General features: G+C 38.9%; 5 protein-coding genes across 5 annotated transcripts; 3 read left to right on the top strand and 2 right to left on the bottom strand.

Moving 5' to 3' along the window:
- Positions 1 to 939: 939 nt before the first annotated feature.
- On the bottom strand, positions 940 to 7,704 carry LOC106408583. Its single transcript, XM_048782649.1, has 15 exons — positions 4,939 to 7,704; positions 4,721 to 4,849; positions 4,437 to 4,628; positions 4,311 to 4,360; positions 3,887 to 4,199; positions 3,674 to 3,809; positions 3,436 to 3,591; positions 3,119 to 3,214; positions 2,691 to 2,869; positions 2,389 to 2,604; positions 2,019 to 2,294; positions 1,779 to 1,926; positions 1,559 to 1,692; positions 1,395 to 1,481; positions 940 to 1,305 (listed from the first exon to the last, which is right to left on the bottom strand). Exons 1-15 carry the CDS (start codon positions 7,471 to 7,473, stop codon positions 1,219 to 1,221), a joined length of 4,734 nt encoding a protein of 1,577 aa, XP_048638606.1. The 5' UTR covers positions 7,474 to 7,704; the 3' UTR covers positions 940 to 1,218.
- Positions 7,705 to 9,612: 1,908 nt separating this feature from the next.
- Positions 9,613 to 10,416, top strand: LOC125609933 (glutathione S-transferase T3-like). Its single transcript, XM_048781550.1, has one exon. It carries the CDS (start codon positions 9,613 to 9,615, stop codon positions 10,414 to 10,416), a length of 804 nt encoding a protein of 267 aa, XP_048637507.1.
- A 598-nt stretch (positions 10,417 to 11,014) lies between these two features.
- On the top strand, positions 11,015 to 13,075 carry LOC125610308 (putative nuclease HARBI1). The gene has a single exon (XM_048782648.1). The coding sequence runs from the start codon at positions 11,280 to 11,282 to the stop codon at positions 12,558 to 12,560; it is 1,281 nt and encodes a 426-aa protein (XP_048638605.1). The 5' UTR covers positions 11,015 to 11,279; the 3' UTR covers positions 12,561 to 13,075.
- A 29-nt stretch (positions 13,076 to 13,104) lies between these two features.
- LOC106410745 (L-galactono-1,4-lactone dehydrogenase, mitochondrial) lies at positions 13,105 to 15,958 on the top strand. The gene is made up of 6 exons (XM_013851333.3): positions 13,105 to 13,806; positions 13,888 to 14,138; positions 14,395 to 14,580; positions 14,660 to 15,080; positions 15,281 to 15,421; positions 15,614 to 15,958. The coding sequence occupies exons 1-6, from the start codon at positions 13,159 to 13,161 to the stop codon at positions 15,770 to 15,772; spliced, it is 1,806 nt and encodes a 601-aa protein (XP_013706787.3). The 5' UTR covers positions 13,105 to 13,158; the 3' UTR covers positions 15,773 to 15,958.
- Positions 15,959 to 16,226: 268 nt separating this feature from the next.
- Positions 16,227 to 18,314, bottom strand: LOC111198620 (dnaJ homolog subfamily B member 1-like). Its single transcript, XM_022687393.2, has 2 exons — positions 17,646 to 18,314; positions 16,227 to 16,976 (listed from the first exon to the last, which is right to left on the bottom strand). Exons 1-2 carry the CDS (start codon positions 18,203 to 18,205, stop codon positions 16,532 to 16,534), a joined length of 1,005 nt encoding a protein of 334 aa, XP_022543114.1. The 5' UTR covers positions 18,206 to 18,314; the 3' UTR covers positions 16,227 to 16,531.
- Positions 18,315 to 20,017: the final 1,703 nt, after the last annotated feature.

Genomic DNA, 20,017 nt, shown 5'->3' with positions numbered 1-20,017 from the left:
TGTATGTAGAAAACGATGCTGGTTCCGAGGACAAACCTATGAAACAATGGAATGAGATTTCAAAAATAATATGTAGTAAAAATTTCTATATATTTAATAAAAATAAAACAATAGAACATATCAAAAATAAATTTTATACAAATAAACTATTTAAACTAATGCAAAATAATATCAACACTAAAACTGTTTTAGTCACTTATATAACTTTTCAAAAACTTATAAATATTATAACAAATATTTTTTAAAAAATTAATATTTTCTAAACCTTGTAAATCTCGGAATTATCCTACAAGAAAAGTACGCATTGTTAATCAGCCTTTTGCGAAAAAAAAAACATTATGTATTTTGCAAATGTACAACATTTTTCTCTTATTATGGTGGTTAATGGGTAAATGCTAACCGTCACTCTCTCCGGTCCACGTCATTACCATACCGGTAAATGTTTATCAACCAATCATTAGTCAGATTTTATAATTTGGAATAAAAACACATTACAGAAAACATAAGCTGATTGTTTACGGTATAAGTCATCTCAGGTAGATTCAAATTTTAAACGTAGAAATTAAATAAAACGAGAGATACAGAACTTCCTTTTGGACTTTTATTCTCTTTTGGTTTTAAAAGAAACTGCTTCAACGAAGTGGTCAGATCAACGCTACATTTCCAGTCCATCCAAGTATCTAAAAGAATATGAATGAGAACTTATTTAACTCTCAGACACACATATCCAAGTAAAGATCATATTATATAGAATATGAAAATTCTATTGAGATGAAAAAGGGCAGTCTATGCAAGATGTACTTGCCTCTCAAGCTTAGTCCCTTACAGATAACTTTTTTTATTGGACTAGACTCTATGTAATCTTTCTCCTAACTTCCTACTTCTATTTTAATACTAGTTAGAGACATATCTGATCTATAGAAACCAAAAAAGGAAGAGTGCATAAAATTATATGAATTGAATCCTCAATGTGACAATGACAACCAAGAAAACTACCTTTAGATTCCGTAACAACTCTTGCAATGAAAAACTTTAGCTTAATCATAAGACAAAATCTTCTTCCCCATCCTCTTTCAACCACTGATGAGTATATCACATTTTTTCCTCTCGCTCTGATTGTAAAAAAGTACTTACTTCCTTTTTAGTATGTACTTGGAGATCTTCTAAACCACCATATCTCCACTTACTCTATTTTTTGGCTTCCCTTTTTCTTTTTGGTTAACGTTGCTTCTCGTAGAGAAGAAGCTGTGGCTGCAAGTGTCCTTTCTTGCACATAGAAAGTATATCACTCCAGCTACCGATCACCTGAAAATATGTTAACACATCAAACGGGTGATAAACGTGCAATCCTGTATATGCCTTCAAAGTCGAGTGTATTTCAATACTCTTATTACCTTAACAGTTTTGTCATCGTACATGATCCACCGATCGTGTTCATGACTATATGCAAAGCAATGATAATGCTGTCCATAATAGCAAACCTGGAGTTTGAGAAAGGGCAGAACAACAACGTTAAGATCATAGAAAGCCAGAAGAAAAACATATAGTACACACGTACCACAGAAGCTAAGCTATATATGCTCTTAGGGTCAAGACCACGGTACATGATGCTGATGTCTATTTCGGTATTCAAGGCTGCAAGAGTAGCTGCTATGTCTTCTACACTCTCGCATGTGTTTTGCCACCCTAAAACTGCCCAACCCCCAAAAATGTTAGGACACAAATATCAGTGATCTGAAAAGGCTAACATTCAATAGAATCCCTAGGAAAAGAATTACCTGCAGTAAAAACATGTGGTGGGGTGTTAAGAAAATGGCGGATATGGTTGGGTTTCCCACACCCACCAGTTTCAGGATCACAGGCTAGTTGGTGGTTCATCTCGACAAGATTTAGGAGTTCATCAAATGCAGTCTCGGGGCAGGTAACCTATTAGACATAATGTGAGCAAACCAACAGTGAATTATCTAGTACGACAAGAGAAACCAATGAACACTTGCACGATTAGTATATCTTTTCACCTTCATGTTCCGTAGGGCACTAGCGTTGATGTTATGGAAAAAGGAAGTGTACTTCATATGCCTCGACTCCAGCCCACAGCTATAGCAATTCAGTTGCTCAAAAATATTCATTCCAAACAGAGAATGGGCAATACATGTGCGGTTGGCACAATCCCATGAACCTGTACAGTTGCTCTCAGAAGAATCTGTGTCAGACACGCTTGCGCTCTGAGCAAATGAGCGATGAAGGCAGTCGAAAATCACAGCCAATACTTCTGAAGCATCGTTCATCTGAGCCTGTTCACCATAAGACGCCCAACTTTAGGCTCCTTGATGCAACGAAAGTACTCTGTATTAGGATAAATATTTGAAACCAGAACAAGTTTATTACCTCTTGGAAGAAACTGCTATCTGGATACAAGTTGCTCAACGCAATTCTGAGCGTTGAAGGTGTTACAGGTTCTTTTCGTATTTCCCTCGAAGCAGCGCTTAAAGCAGTAAGAACTTCATACAATGAGCAGACGACACAAGGATCTCCAACGTGATGGTGATCTAAAGTTGAACTACGCAAGAACTCAGCCCGAAACACCCCCAGATTCCATAGAGACTGAGATCAAAATAAAACAACATTAAAATTATAAATCTTTCAAGCTGTATACCTGAGAAATCAAACAGTTTTGAAATGGATGTTACCTGTATGATAACATTCAAAAAGCAATTGTATTCCCCAACTTCATTCTGAAGACCTGTGCCAAATATGCCAACTTCGGTAGAAGTCGGAGACTCTTTTGTGGAATCAGAAATTTCATGACTGTTTACTTCCACAGATGTCCTCAAACATGACGTCATATTTCTACCTCCTTGGTACGTATCTGGGTTAAAACAAAATGTTATGGCGTCAGATGCTTCATATCAGGGCTTTTGTCAGTGTCACTCCAAAATGATAACAGAACAAATATGATGAAAGTGAAAAAAAGGTAACTTGACATCTAAAATAAAAGAACGTGTCCTGAGATGGAGAGAAGGCTGAGTCAGACAATAGACAAGAATGGACACTAACAAAAAATCCCAAAGGTTGATAAAGAGATATAATAAATAAGCAGGGACGGTTGAGAAACTACCAAGGCTTTGACGCACAGCTTTTTTAAGGTCAGCTTGAAACTTTTCTTCTTCATCCTCTTCAGCTTGTAGTTGTCTTAATGTCTTTGTTCCCACATCTTCATCACCAGGATGAAATATCATGTTATATAAGAATTGCAAGAAATCAATGTGATGTCATTCTTTGTTGCAGAAAAGTAAAACCAAGATACAGTAATCAAAGTAGCTCCGGCTTTAACAAAAGTCTAACTTTAATTATAATTCCAAGTTCAAATACGTAACAACAATCATTCTCTGAAATCATGAGACAGATAAGAATAAAAATGAAAAAAATACCTACCACCATTGCTACGCAGAGTTTCAGATTCTCTCTCCTTGCCGGTGCTCTCAGAAGGTCCAACTACCTTGTTAGAAGTTTTTTGGCGTCTACCCCTCCTCCCAGTGCGTTGATCAGATTGTAAAACACCATCTTGGGTAGCTACCCCATTAGCCACTACTGCAATATACAAAACAAACCAATATAAGCGTATCAGAAAGGTCAGTAGAGACATATATTCAAATTCGATGACATTGATAACCTTTTTGGGATTTCACATCCTGAACCGTGGCAGCATCAGGTATCGCACAATGATTTGTTGACCGACAGTCACCATTTGTATACACGTGAGTTACTTCCAAGTCATGAGATAGTCCATTCCTTTGAACAAGGTTCTCCTGGTAAAGCCAAGAAACCCAAAAATTAAATTGAAGTGATCACTCGCGACACCACAACCTTGCCACTCAATGGTTACCTGACTTAGTGATTTTTCTTGTTCTCGTAAATCTAAATCAACAACGACACCATCTCTGCAAATATCATGCACTGCCTCTGCATCACTCGTTGTAACTAAAGAGCTGTATTTCTTTTGTTGTTCTGCAATATGCTTCTCCTTGGCTTCATTCTCAATTCTTCTTTGATACTCAAGAGTTTCTTCAAGCTTTATCTCATCTAGCTCTAGCTCTGTTCGGCGTCTGCATTCCTCTTCCTGTTCTTTTAAAGATTCAACAGCTTCAGGAACAACGTCAGCCTCTGAGGGATCACCAAAAGATGCAACCGAAGGGAGGCTGGAACAAGAAATCATCAAAGAAAAATCATTTACCACCAATTTTCAGGACGAAAATAAATTATCCTGGTTCAGTATTTAAACTATTTTTTTTTATATAAAAGATCTTCACCTGTGTTCAACTGAATCAACATTGAAGCGATGGTCGTTTCCAACAGAAGCCTATAGCAAAACATTAAAGCTAGTTACAAATATAGACAAGAAATAGTTAAAAAGTAGACAACAGATTAGTTCTTACCTTCGAATCCTTCAGTTTTTTAGAGTGTTTATTCTTTTTCTTATCCTTGGACTTCTCTTGCGTGTGTTTCGACTGATCATTTCTACCTCGGGCCTCCTTCTTAGAATCAAGAGCGAGCTCAACGAGAAACGCTTTGCTTGCAGCATCAGACTTCTCAGTGGCATCTTTCTCTGCCAATGCCTCCAAATGTGCCTGGAAAGAGAGAAAAGTGGAATCAAAACCCGAAAGAACCCTACACCTAAAGGGTAGGAAACATAACAAGGTCTAATGAGTTAGATACTTACCCGCATGTAAGACCTGACCAACGGTAACAGTACTATCTGATAATCATTGGATGAAGCAGGTCCAAGCTTTAGCTCTAATTGCTGCACCACAGTAACACCGCGCATCATTCTTGCATCGATTCTGTTAAGCTGTAATACACCCATACGGAGTATTTGTTTAGGAACAAGGCAGTTATCAATTATTCTCAGTCGTGTTGTGTAAAGATAGAAAAGTTTACCTCTGTAGACAACTGCTCCTTTTGTTTCTGGATCGCAGTCTCTATGAAACTGTCAACTTCACTAAAAGAATCTTTCATCCCCCATTCATCAGCTTCACCAGATTCTAGGTCACGTAGCTGAGAACTAGTGCATGTATATGTTTCTTCATATCCAAACTGATTGCGGTTAACAGTGTCTGCGTCTCTCAAAACATTTTTTATAGCTTCTAATTCAAAGCTACTACTAAGACACTCCATTTCATGGGCACTCTCGTTTAGCTCTTCCCTTCGTTTTCTCAGCACAGATTCATAGCTTTCATGGGTAAAGTCCGGTGAAGTCTCTCTTTTCCGGCCTTCTTCAAGACAAAGGTCCTCAACAGTTTGCAGTGCTCCCTCGTAGCCTAAGTGCTCGCATTTTCTCTCGAAGAGGTTCTTCAAGTCACGGACCTCCTTCTCAAGAATCTCCATGGTCTTTTGTCCTTGATTTGTTTTCTCTTCCACTGTGCGCATCCAAATCGCAGTTTGTTCCCCACTAGAGGGTCCTGAGAAGATCCATGATAGAAAACCATCCGCACCAGCAGACACATTATTGCCATTAGCAATATCTTCAGAACTGGCAATATCTCCATTATTCAATGCTGAGCCCATATGTTTCTCTTGGATGCACTCTGAGCCAAGCAATTTTTCATCCAGAAGAAGACATGACCCTTCACCATCAAGAAAAATCTCTTCTGTAATTTGAAGACCCAGGTCAACTTCATCGTTGGGGTTACTTTGTTCCGAATATCGACTCACCCCACAGGCATGTGACAAGTCTTGCAGGAATTGAAGAATTTTCTTGAGCTGGGTAGCTCCCAAGAAGCGTATGCATATGGGTGACTGACCCAAACCACGATTTAAGAATTGCGAAACCGAGGGTAGATTCCGTAGTTCATCCAGAGTAAACTGTATCACCTTATCATAATGGCTGGTAGCTAAATAACTGTGTTTGATAAGTAGCTCAAATGCTGCACGGATGCTTTTAAGGAGCTTTGTACGTTCCGGATCATCGGATATCGGCCATTCATCAGTAAGACAAAACGGATTTGACAGCCTATCCTTTTCCGACTCATTCTTCTCATAACCGTTGCAAGCATCTCCAATGTTTTCTTTTTCTGGTGAAGTGTCATTCCATGCATCCTGGAAGCAATCGTCACCATCGTCCATGTAACCTCCAGCGTAAAACTCACTAAACTCAGAATTTTGGATTTTCTGCTGGCTGCAAAGCAACTTCACCGCTGCAGGAAAATCCAATGGTTTCCATGGGGAAGTAAGAAGCATCTCAATCCTCTCACTGTCGAGACTCTGAGGCAAAACCATTTGCATCTTAGGAAAAACGTTACCCATATGCTCCCCTACAATATGCTGCATATAAGACTCAGAATCCTTGAACTTTTCACTACACTTGCAGCAAACCCAAAACCGCCAAGTCTTATTAGCTTCACAAAAGGACAAAGCTTCAGTTATTATATCATTTGCATCGCCATCCTTGGATGCACTAAAGTGACTCTTAAGATCACTAACCTTAATCCTAAGTAATTCTTTTTTCATTTCTTTGCTTGTAGATTCCCAATATGATCTAACCCGATCTCTTCTCTCTACTGTAGAGCCGTTCTTCCTTGCATTTCCATGCTTTCTCCTCTCCACGCTTCTCTGACCCGAGCCTAATGCTGGATCTGATCCCTTGCTGTTAACACTATCTACCGAGGAAGATTCTGATTTCTGCTGCAACAACCTACCTGCAGCCACTCTCACTTCAATCTCCTTCCTCTTCTCTTCAAGAGTCTTGGTAGCTTTCTTAATCTCGTTCGGCCTCCTGGTCTGAACCAAGTTACTCTCAATAGGATCCTCAGCCATCTTCCTCATGTCAAACAATCGAAACTCCCCTTCTCCATTTCCCAGATGTTTCATCCAAGTGGACAACGAACCAAGATTAGACTTCTGTATCAGTGACCTGAGCTCATCCTGAACGTTCGCAATACGAGCCTCAGGTGTCGATATCTTGTGCTGACTCTCGTCCTGAAGAGAGTCTTTAGCAGGATCGATAGGATTCTCAATGGCGAGAGCTCTGTGACACTCCTGCACAACCTCCTCGTACTCTCTACCATCGCTAGCAGACTCGTAAAGCAGGTTAGCGTAAAAATGGGAAAACTCAATAGAGTTGGGTGAAAGCTCCACAGCTTTTCTAGCGGATTCAATAGCGCTACGGATGTACTTCTGTTTAGTAACTGCGTCTTCGTATACAGAAGAAACCTTCACGCACACAGTACCTTGGACACGGTGAATCAGGGCAGAGTGTTGGTGGCGAGAGCATGATTCCTTCATGAGCCGAATCGCCTTGTTGTAGCTACCTCGCCGGAATGACGTCAGTGCCTTCTCGCACTCCGCCTTGATTTCAGCCAAATTTGACGGCTCCTCAGAGGAGGTACAAGCGGAAACCGACGGCTCAGCCTCCGCCGCTGAAGAAGATAGAGATTGCTTGGAGCGAGGAGCGGGGGGTTTCTTCTTCTGACCCATCGATGATTCAGTTCAAACCTAATTTAATCCGCATGAAGAAGAGATGCGTCCAACAAATGCTCGAAGACGGTTAAATCGGAAATTAAGTTGCAGTCAGCAGACGGCGTCGCGTCGGGACGTATTACGGCGGAAGATCGCGGAGAGGGTTGGTGAGGTAGAAGAGATGGAGAGTAGAAGAAGACTCGTCTCTGTGTGGAGTGCGAAGCCGGGAAGCAAAAGGGGATTTTACCAACTGAGATTTACATCATGATTATAGACTGGTTCGGTTTATCTCATATATTTTGGTTCGATCCGGTTGAATCGTCTGTTCCGCACGTGGTTACTGTTATGTTATACCGTATAATTTTTTTCATGCTAGTACACTACATTTCTCTAGTTTATTATATGTTAAAAAACACATAATTTATTTGGTATATATATTTGGATTAGTGGTTAGATGGTCTGGTTAGACCAATCATCATTTAACCAGGTCATTAAACCACCAATTAAAGCTTGAATGCCTCCAAATTTTTTTAATCATAATGAAAATTGAGAACAATACAAAATCACCAATCCTCCTATAGAGTTTATAAAAAGTTACTTTTTAAAAGAAAACTGTATTTTCGATGACTCGATACTGATGTGACTTTGCGAATAGGATTTTGCCACGTAAGGGTTCCTTACCGATCCTAAGACCATCCGCAACGGTCGAAATGGGGTTATCTTAGCGCGAATTCTTAGGCAAAACCTAATATAATAATAGTTATATTTTAACTTTAGGTAAGAAAGAGTCCTTAGGGAAGGAGGTTTAAGGATTAATCCTTAAATGCGTGGCATCACGTGATAGGCTAGCGGAAGGGGTGTGTTTCGCGTGGGGGAAAAAAGATTCATTTGGTTTCTCGATCACGAAAAAAAAAAAGCGCTCTCGCGATATCAAAGGCGATTCAGCGACTGGAGAAGGGTGAAGGTAAATCGGAGGTTTCTCGTTTTTTTTTGGCATTTGGAGTTGTTGCATGTTGATTCATCTGGTATTAGGGTTCTATCGAGGGGTTTTAATTGATTTCGGTTCTCAAATCGAGTTGGGGATTTTTCGAATTAGGGTTTTCTTCAAGATTTGTTCACCGCGCGTCGGTTAGTTGTTGTTTTCGTCGTTATTAAGGGTCGGGATTGAGTTATTAAGGAGTGGATTGAGTTCTTTATCGATTTAAGTCTTGGGTTTAGTTTCTAAATCGATTAGTTTTTGTTGTTGCAGGTGTTGAAATGGAGGAAGAATTAAGAGATATGAAAGCCCGCAAAGATTACTACAACATGCTTCATGCCGTTTCAGATGCGCAACAAGGTATTCCTCAATTCTGCCCCTGTGGATCACTGACGAAGGAAGTCGTTGATGAAGACGACACATATGACTACCTCCCTGGGAAGAGATACTTCATCTGCCGTGAGTTCGAGGTATTAAGTTTTCTCTCTTACTAAATCTCTTCTTCTTTGAAATGAATGTGCAGTTTGATAATGGTAATTATGTTTTGGCAGAACGACGGGATGCATTTCAGGCAACCATGGGTTACGGGTATGCAACAAGAGGTTGAGAGGTTCAAAAAAATATTCAACGAGCAGGAAAAGTTGAAGAGAGAATGCGAGGCGCTTAAGGTGAGTGGAAATATAAATTGTAACATGTTTGTGCCTGTTTGTAACGCAACCTGTGTAACAAAAAGATTGGTTTGTCTGATATATGTTCAGGAGCAGGTGAAGATGATGCATTTGCGTCTGAATGAACTTGAGAGCAGCCATTCGAAGGTTAGTCTGTAAACGTATTTGCGTAACTTTAGCAATATAGTTTAGCTAGATAGTTTTTAAAACTCTAGGTAGATAGTTTTTCAAACTTTATTGTTGAACTTTATAGTTGAAACTTTATAGTTCAACTTTAGAGTTCAAACTAGTATAACTTGTTGTTGTGATTTCGAAAGTGATTTGATATGTTATAAATGAAAAGTAAACCCGTCTTTAATTGTGCCTAACTGCATTTAGGCGTCTTTACCTGTAATGAGAAGACACTTTCCTACTAGAAGTAAATTCATTTATGTAGAACATAGGCTTTGTTAACTACTTATTTAGAGCCACCCCCTTTGCTTAGAGTCCAGTAAAACATAGTCTTCTTCCTAAATGGCAAACTCCTCCACAAGTTTTATTAACCTTTTAGCGAGCCAAGGGGTTATTGACCTTGACTCATCGGAACCTCCGTTCGTTAGCAGCGAAGGGGTAGCCACCCAATGTTCCGATGAGGCTACGGTCAAAGAGAGGAGAAAATGGACACCAAAGGAGGATATAATCCTCATTGGTGCTTGGCTCAACACGAGCAAAGACCCAATAGTCAGTAACGAACAGAAAGGCCTTGCGTTCTGGAAGAGGATACTAGACGACTACAACTCCAGCCCTTTACTGGTTGGTACAATCCCCCGCGAACTAGGGCAAGTGAAGCAACGATGGGCCAGGATCAACGATGTGGTGTGTAAGTTTTGTGGTAGCTACGAGATGGCACAGAGGGAGCAGAGAAGCGGGCAAAATGACAACGATGTGATGAAGGCTGCATTGGAGATCTTCTTCAATGACAAGGGCTTTAAGTTCAACTTGGAACATGCCTGGAGAGAGCTTAGGCATGATGTCAAATGGTGCTCCACCTCTCTCGGGAAGGACAATGGGAAAGACAAGCGCAAAACAGGTGCTTCAGATGCGGGAGGGTCAGTGACAGAGCCACAAGAGAGACCCATAGGAGTGAAGGCAGCTAAGGCTGCTGGTAAGAGGAAGAAATTAGGAAAAGAAGAAGAATTAGGACAACTTAAAGATTTGATGGAGACCAAAAAGCAAATCTCAGATCAGAGTTTGTTTGCAAGCTTGTTTGCTAAAACCGACCCACTGACTGAGATGGAAATAGCTTTGAAAATGAAATTAATGTCTCAGATGTTGTGATGGTTTGTTAACGCTTACTTACTGTTGTTTACTTGTCTTTTTACTCATGCTTACGAATCTCTTTTTACGTGTTTCAGGTGAAGAACAAGCCCATGTGAGCGAAGTCACGGGTTGTCTGGAAAGCTGCTGTGTGTTTTGTTTGTTTCTGCGACTCTTTTCATGTGAACCAAGTCACGGGTTGTTTGTAACCCTTGGCTTTATAACTATGTTGTCTCGGCTTTGTAACTCTACTACTCTTCTTCTCAAACAACTTGTATCTCTCTGCTTTCAGTTTGTTGTCTTTGCTCTTGATCATCTACATTTGTAAGCTCTCTGTTTCTTGAAGTAGATGTTGTTTATCGCATCACTTGTTTTTTATCGAATCACTTGGTCGCATCATTTCATGTTTTTTATCGCATCACTTGTTTTTTTATAGCTTCACTTGGTCGTTTTCTTATAGCATCACGTTAATGAACTTGATCATCACTTTAATGAACTTGATCATCACGTTAAAGAACTCCAATTTATATTCTAACTCCAATTTAAATTCTAACTCCATTTATCTAAGCTCCAATTTATGTTCATATAAGAACTAGATAATCACTTGGTCGGTTTTATCGCATCACTTGTCCATGTTTTTTATCGCATCATTATTTTTTTTTCTAGTTTGTGTCAATTTTTCCATCAGTTGTTTTGGATTGTTTCATCACTTGTGTCAATTTTTCTAGTTTGTGTCAATTTTTTCTAATAAGGCAGATACAAAACTAGAATGTTTAATTAATGAATTTTTCTAGTTTGAGTCAATTTTACAAAAAATGAATTTAATAATTTAATTAATTATGGATTGTTTCATCTCTTTTTTTTTTTTAAAGGGATAACCAAATATGGAAGATGAAGTCGATTGCAGATTGAATGCGGCTTTGGATGAAGCTGTCGATGAATATTTTGAAGATACATACAACAACATTGCGAACAACCAAACTAAGAAACAGAGCAAACGTGCATATGTCGAACGCAATCGCGAAGAGGGCCATACCCGACTATGGAACGACTACTTTAGTGAAAATCCGACATTTCCCCCAAATTTTTTCAGACGGCGTTTCCGCATGAACAAGGCAGTTTTCATGCGTATCGTCGATCGCCTCTCGGAAAATTTTCAATTCTTTCAACAAAGAAGAGATGCGACAGGGAGGTTAGGTCTATCTCCACTACAAAAGTGTACGGCGGCAATTCGCATGCTTGCTTACGGCTGTGCTGCTGACGCCGTTGACGAATATCTCCGACTTGGAGAAAGCACAGCACTTTCATGTTTAAGCAATTTCACAGAAGGCGTAATATCTTTATTTGGAGAAGAGTATCTACGGAGGCCCACTCCAGAGGATCTCCAACGACTACTCGATATTGGAGAGATTCGTGGCTTTCCGGGAATGGTAGGAAGCATCGACTGCATGCATTGGGAGTGGAAAAATTGCCCAACCGCCTGGAAAGGACAGTACACACGTGGATCAGGAAAGCCAACAATTGTCTTGGAGGCCGTAGCTTCACAAGATCTTTGGATATGGCATGCTTTTTTTGGTCCTCCAGGTACATTAAACGATATTAACGTTCTCGATCGGTCTCCTGTTTTTGATGATATTTTACAAGGTCGAGCTCCAAAGGTACAATATGAGGTCAACGGACACCAGTACGATTTGGCATACTACCTCACAGATGACATATATCCAAAATGGGCAACATTTATCCAATCTATATCAAACCCTCAAGGGCCTGAAGCCGAGTTATTTGCAAAAGTTCAGGAATCAACCAGAAAAGATGTGGAGCGTGCCTTCGGAGTATTGCAAGCTCGATTTGCAATAGTTAAAAACCCGGCTATTTTGTGGGATAAGACACAAATAGGGATGGTAATGCGAACATGTATCATATTACACAATATGATAGTAGAAAATGAACGCAATGGATATACTCAATATGATACATCAGAGTTTGAAGAAGGAGCCTCGAGTAGAAGTTCACAGGTGGATATGTCATTTTCTCCCGCGGCTTCAAATCTCCGTACTATGCTTGACATACGGCGACGTGTTCGTGACCCGCACATACATGCACAATTGAAATATGATTTGATTCAAAACATTTGGAACAAGTTTGGTAATGATGAAGATGTTTAGTTATTGTATGTTTACATTTAGTCTTTCAATAAATGAAAAATTTTATTTTATATTAAATAAATTTAAAATATTTTAAAGATTCAAAAAAAAAAAAAAAAAAAATCTAAGGATTCCATTTCGGATAACACCATTGGACATACATTAATGCTTAGAGTCCTTAACTATTTAAAAAAAAATATATATTATTTTAATGCTAAGGATTCCAATGGTGATAATACCATTGGAGTTGCTCTAAAATGCCCAGTTTAAGACGCGGTCCTTTTTTTTTTTTGCCTTTTTCATTTATTTTTTTTCTACTTTTGGTTGAAACTCTCTTTAAGGATCCCCCGATGGAGGTGGTCTAAGGGTGCGTCTCAATTCCCACGTGGGACAAAAGAAAAATACAGAGAATCTGGTTATGGTTGGTTTTGCATTTGTTTGCAAAATCATAACCTGTGGGGCTAATGTCTTATAAAGATATTACAAGGGCTTAAATTAAGAAAATAGTTAAAACTTGAGGACATTTTAGAAATATTCGTAAATCTCCTAAACCCGATCCTTTGTACAGAAAGAAACCTTTCGCTGGCTCAGGTTTCAGATCGCCTGAACTAAAACAAAAATGCTCCGATCACTTCTCCTCCGCCGCTCCTCCAACGCCCGTTCGCTTCGAACCCCAACTTCACCATTTCCCCCTCTCCGCACTCTCTGCACTTCCGGTCAGACCTTGACTCCACCCCCTCCACCGCCGCCGCCTCCGATTTCATCCTCCGCCTCAGAAAAGGAGTTCCGTAAGTACGCCGGATACGCAGCACTGGCTCTCTTCTCCGGCGCCGCAACTTACTTCTCCTTCCCCTTCCCCGAGAACGCCAAACACAAGAAGGCTCAAATCTTCCGGTACGCTCCTCTCCCGGAAGATCTCCACACGGTCTCTAACTGGAGTGGTACTCACGAGGTCCAGACCAGGAACTTTAACCAGCCGGAGACTCTCGCTGATCTCGAAGCTCTCGTCAAGGAAGCTCATGAGAAGAAGAACAGGATCCGACCCGTTGGATCTGGTCTTTCACCCAATGGGATCGGTTTGTCTCGGTCGGGGATGGTGAATTTGGCGCTAATGGATAAGGTCCTCGAGGTGGATAAAGAGAAGAAGAGAGTCCGTGTGCAGGCTGGGATTAGGGTTCAGCAGCTTGTTGACGCCATTCAAGAGTATGGTCTCACTCTCCAGAACTTTGCTTCCATTAGAGAGCAGCAGATTGGTGGCATCATTCAGGTTTCTACACTCTTCTTCTGCAACTTCCCTTTTTTTAAAAGGTTTAGGCTTTTTATGTTTTTTTTTGTGTTTTATGTTCAGGTTGGGGCACATGGGACAGGTGCTAGATTGCCTCCTATCGATGAGCAAGTGATTGGCATGAAGCTTGTCACTCCTGCTAAGGGAACTATTCAGCTTTCTAAGGATAAAGATCCAGAGCTCTTTCATCTAGCTCGATGTGGCCTTGGTGGACTTGGAGTTGTTGCTGAGGTCATCCTCCAATGTGTTGAAAGACAGGAGCTTGTGGAGCACACTTACGTCTCCACCTTGGAAGAGATCAAGAAAAATCACAAGTTAAGTGTTGCTGACTTTCCTTATCCTAGTCTGCCCATCATACAAAACCTGATCATCATAATACTAATAGTATATCTTCACCCTTGATGCAAGTGCTTTAAGTTCTGTTCACCTTCTAGTTACTGACTTACTGCCCCCAGCATAGTGCATTTCTATCATTTGGCAAAGATCGACCTCAAATATGGGACCAAATTGATCTCATAAGAGTGGAAGTTTTCCTGACTTTTGTTTTTGTTTTTGTTTCTGGCTGTTTAGAAAGTTGCTCTCTACAAACAAGCATGTGAAGTACCTGTATATTCCTTATACTGATACAGTTGTGGTTGTAACATGCAATCCTGTATCAAAATGGAGTGGGGCACCTAAGGACAAACCAAAGTACACTACCGATGAAGCATTAAAGCATGTCCGTGACCTCTATAGAGAGAGCATTGTGAAGTATAGGTATTGTTATGCCCAAGTTGCTTCCTCTAGTGCGGAAACAACACTAAATGATCAGTATTTTTCCACTATGATGTATTAGGGTCCAGGACTCTAGTAAGAAGACTCCTGACAGCAGGGAGCCAGACATTAACGAGCTTTCATTTACAGAGTTGAGAGATAAGCTGATTGCCCTAGATCCTCTCAATGACGTTCACGTTGGAAAAGTGAATCAAGCTGAGGCTGAGTTTTGGAAAAAATCAGAAGGATACAGAGTAGGGTGGAGTGATGAAATCCTGGGCTTTGACTGTGGTGGTCAACAGTGGGTATCAGAAACTTGTTTTCCTGCTGGAACTCTTGCTAAGCCTAGCATGAAAGACCTTGAGTACATAGAACAGCTGAAAGAGTTGATAGAAAAAGAAGCAATACCAGCACCTTCTCCAATAGAGCAGCGTTGGACAGGCCGAAGTAAGAGCCCTATGAGTCCTGCATTCAGCACTGCCGAGGATGACATTTTCTCATGGGTAACTCCTTTTTTCCCTCTTTAACTTTCGTGAAAAGAAGTATAAACGAGAATTTTTGGAATTGATTGTTGTTTAACTTGGTAGATTCTTGCTATTGACCAATCTTGTTCCAGCATTGACTTTTTTCCTGTTTTCGCTCTCTCTCTCTCCATTGCTAGCCATATACACTTATAATATGCTACATTACTTTTTTGTGTCAGGTTGGTATAATCATGTATCTCCCGACAGCAGACCCTCGCCAGAGAAAGGACATCACGGATGAATTTTTCCACTATAGACATTTGACACAGGCAAAATTGTGGGATCAGTATTCTGCGTATGAACATTGGGCTAAAATTGAGGTAATTGTAGATGATCCTTCTGATTCACTCACCTTTATAGAATTTCATAGTGTAGTTAGACTTAGACAGAAACCCTCTGTATCCTACTACCTTTTCTGCTTGTAATGCAATTGTTGTCCTGAAAAGTAAGCAAAGGAAGTCTGTAATGCAATTGTTCTAATATTGAGTGCTTAAAATGTATTATGTAAGCAGATACCAAAGGATAAAGAGGAACTTGAAGCCCTACAAGAAAGACTCAGAAAAAGATTCCCGGTGGATGCATACAACAAAGCACGAAGGGAGCTGGACCCAAACAGAATCCTCTCAAACAACATGGTGGAAAAGCTCTTCCCTGTCTCCAAGACTGCTTAAAAACATTTTCATCAATAGTTTTTTTCCTCCTTGAAGTACCACTTTTGGAATCCTATAACGTTGCATCTACAAGTGTTTGTAAGAAGAGTGAAGCCGATATATTGGTCACAAAAAAGTGTACATTGAGTTTTACTACTCTTTTTTTTCGCAGTTCCCATGAATAAATATACTTGTTGTTCTGTTCCACTTCCTGAATTTCAGTTGCCGAAGTTGGGTCGAATGAGCGGTTTGTGGCCGTCTTGGCTTGTGCATGTAAGTATGGTCATAGTAAGCTAGAAAAGTGTTCTTTTAGGGCCTAGTCTGTACTGTTGACCAAGTGACTTAGCTCACATCACTTTTCCTACTGTTTGAATGAGTCCTTGACTTTCCATTTTAGGTTGGTTCTTGTTGGTTTTGGCTTCAGACTCGAACTTAGATCTCTATTCCACTTGCCAGACCTAGTAGATACAAATGATAGTGGGGGCACAAATGATTCTTATTAATAAGATAAATAGGTAACAAAGCATACCTCAATGTTTGGAGTCACATAAATCACATAAAGGCCTCAAAACCAAATCAAATAAATAAAATTAACAAAAAAAGGAAAACAGAACAGTGTAACTTCAGACAAGAGAAACAGAAAAGACAGAAGCAAAGCGTGTGTTTGTTCTTCGGCTTTCAAATCCAAGCCCTCACTTAGAAGAATCCTTCCTACCATTCACAATCTACATCATCTCCTCTACTTTTGCTATCTACATTCATCATCATCATCTGACTTGTTCATGAAACCCCACCAAGAACTCTCTTCAGCTCGGACTTCTGTTCCGCTGTCAGCTTAGACGGATATCTCACGTTAAGCTTCAACCTGAGGTTACCTTTTTTACCAGGCTCTTTGGAGATGGGCATTCCTTCGTTTGGAACAACAATCTCGTGCTCGGGGTTGATGATATCCGTTAGTGGGATCATGAGACTCCTTCCATCAAGCGTGGTCAGGTCGAGGGTCTTACCGGTTAGTGCTTCAAGCAGAGTGATCTCCTGGTTGACCAAAAGGTCGTTTCCGTCTCTCTTGTAAAGAGGATGTGGCTTCTCTTCAACAACGAAGATGATGTCTGCAGGTATGATTCCAGGCTCTTCATTGCCTTTCTTAGGGAAAGTGAGCTTTGTGCCTTTCTTCCACCCGGGTTTTATTTCTATGGGCAATATCTCCTCAACGACCCTCATTTTACTGCAACAACCAAACAACACGAATCATAACAGTACTGAGATAAAACAAGATAAAAATTCACCTCTGTGTATGCGGACACAAGGAGGTAATACGACAACTTTCGCTACATTCTTGAGCTATTATACGAAAACCCCAACAATCGCTTCTTCTTCAAGTTCCAATAGAGAAAGAAACAAATATATGAAGCAAGATGAGCCCAAAAAATACATACAGATACGTGCAAGCTATCATCTATTCTCATTATACATAAAATCAAGTTCCTGCAGCTGTAAACTGCAAAAACCGGATCTGTGGAAAGAACCTAAAGCACTTTATAGGTAAAATGTATTACGAGGACACGTTAACCTTTGCCTAAACAATCACACAAATCATTGCCTCGTAACATCCAAAGAGTTCAGTTTTAGCAATGTTAGAAAGCTACACATTGTCATGAAATTGACCGCTTGATTCCAACAAATAAAGTAACCTTTTTTTTTTAATTCCAACAAGATCAATTTTTGCTAGTATTTGCCTAAACAATCACACAAGTGACAAAGTCACATCCAAAGAGTTTAGTTTTAGGGGAGTGTTACACATTCCAACTAATTAACTTTTTTTTTAATTCCAACAAGTTCAATTTTTGACAAACAAGAACAATCATTTACTACCCAACTAGAGAAGAAGACATACCCAGAAGCATCGTAAACATTTCTAGATAACCTCATCTTCTTCTTGACACCTTTGCAAAGATCCTCCAAACTACAAGGCAACGGATTCTCAACGGCTGGAGCCTTCCTAAGCTCACTGCTATGAGCGTTCCTGAAACTCCCATCCCTAAACGTCCTATGTCCTCCGGGGGCTTCAGATCCAAAGATCTCGGCGTAGATATCCTCGGCGTCTCTAGGGTTGAAACGGAAGGAGGCGGCGTTAGGAGGATGCTGCCTATGGTGGTGGAAAAAGTGCGGCGGTCGCGAGGAAGAGGAAGAAGCCTCGTACGAAGAAGAGTTGGGGATTTTCCCAGATTTGAGGCCTTCCTCGCCGTAGAGATCGTAGATCTGGCGCTTCTGAGGGTCGGAGAGAACGTCGTAGGCCTCAGAGATCCGCTTGAATTTGGCCTCGGCTTCGTCCCTCCGCGCGGAAGGGTTCTTATCGGGATGCCAGATCATGGCCAGACGCTTGTAAGCTTTCTTGAGATCATCATCCGTCGCGCTGTGATTCACCTTCAGTATGTTGTAGTAATCCACACCCATCTCTCTCTCTGTTGATAATTTCACGGTGGTCTGGAGGAGACTAGGGGGAGAGAGAGGGAGGGGAAGGGAGTTTCCACGTTACCTTTTTAGAAACAAATCATTTTTCTACTTTTTTGTCAACAATTTATAAAAACCAAAACGAATCCAAACGATTTTTCCATATAAAACAAATTATTAATTTCTGTAGAAATATGTTTAATATTTATAGTGAACTAAATTATATTCTATTTACTAATAACTTTTGTTCCAAAACTCACAAATGTAACCTTAAAAAATCATTACAAAATATATAAATTAAAATGCATAACATAAATACAATGCATTTACCATATAAGAAAAATTAAATAGTTTATTCAATTTTATGTACTATTAAAAAATGTATGAAAAGGTTTTTTTTTAATTATCATATTTATCTAGGTTTTTATAGGATCACTCAGTGTTGGTTCACAAGTTAATAATAGGGTTTTAGGCTTTATCGTATTTTTAATTAATAAATTTTTTATTAAATGAAAACTGAATTATATACGGTCACCGAGTTATCCGTTCGACCACAGGTTCAAATCGGATATAAGAACACTGCTTATATCTTAGTCCATGTATATATATCACATATGTTACCTCTACTAAAATGAGTTAAATAATTTGTAAAAGTAGAATTTTTTATTCACATTATTTAAATTTAGATGCACTATTAGTCCTCGTCATTCGGTTTTGTTTTGAGTATTTCAATATTTTGTGTTTTGGTTTTAGAAATATTGAAATTGTTCAGGTATATAGAAAATTTTGTTATGTTTCAGTTTAGTTATTTCACATTTTGGAACGGTTTGGGAGAAAATTTGGAAACCGACTAATATCCAAAAAGTAGGGCCCAATTTGGTTTTCGATTATGTTTTTTGGGTAATTTTAAATTTATAGAAGAAAAGAACATTGGATAATTCAGATTTTTCAATTTAAATATCGGGTAATTAAGGTTGTTCGATAAAAAATGTCAGATAATTTGGATAATTTTAAATCATTCAAATAAAACATATTTACGTGATTCATTTTTGAGAAAAAGATTAGGATAGCACCAAACTAAGTTTTTGTTCTCAAAGTAGCACTCAAGGCTCAAAGTCACAAAAATAGGTTTCATTAAAGAAGTAAATATACACTTATACCCTTTGGGTTAATTAATCCAAACCTTAGGGTTTAGAATTAAGGGGTGGAGTTTTGGAATTATGGTTTAAAATTTTATAAAAAATAAATACTAAATTAAAAAATTAAAATTTTAAAAACAGTTTCAAAAAGTATTTTCTAATTATAAAAAGAAAATTTGAAAAAAAAATTTCAAAAAAAAATTATAAAAATTTCGAATCTGAAAACATATAATCTGAAACTATAAAAACATTTCTTTTTTTCTTTTATTTTACTTTTATTTTATTTATTTTTATTTATTTTTGTTTGTTTATTTAATTTTAAACCAAGGGTATTAGGGATATTTTATCCTTTAATGAATGTAATTTTTGTGACTTTCTCCTTCTAGTGCTATTTTTGAGACATAAACTTGAAAATGTGCTATTATTGACAATTGCCCTTCATTTTTAGGTAGTTCAATTTATAAATTATATTTTAGGATATTTGGTTATTTAGTAATTAAAATATAATTAATATTTGTAAATATATAATTTGTATTTTAAAAACTTAAATACCCATTCGGTTTTTGCTTTTTTTTTTGTAACACCATTTGTTCAATTTTGGTTTGGAAAATCACCACAAATAGCACATTCATAGTACCACTTTTCATGTTTACACTAATCATTTTTACCATCACTT

The sequence above is a fragment of the Brassica napus genome, chromosome A6 (assembly GCF_020379485.1).
Source record: "Brassica napus cultivar Da-Ae chromosome A6, Da-Ae, whole genome shotgun sequence".
NCBI lineage: Eukaryota > Viridiplantae > Streptophyta > Magnoliopsida > Brassicales > Brassicaceae > Brassica > Brassica napus.
This window is presented reverse-complemented; position numbering and strand designations above follow the sequence as displayed.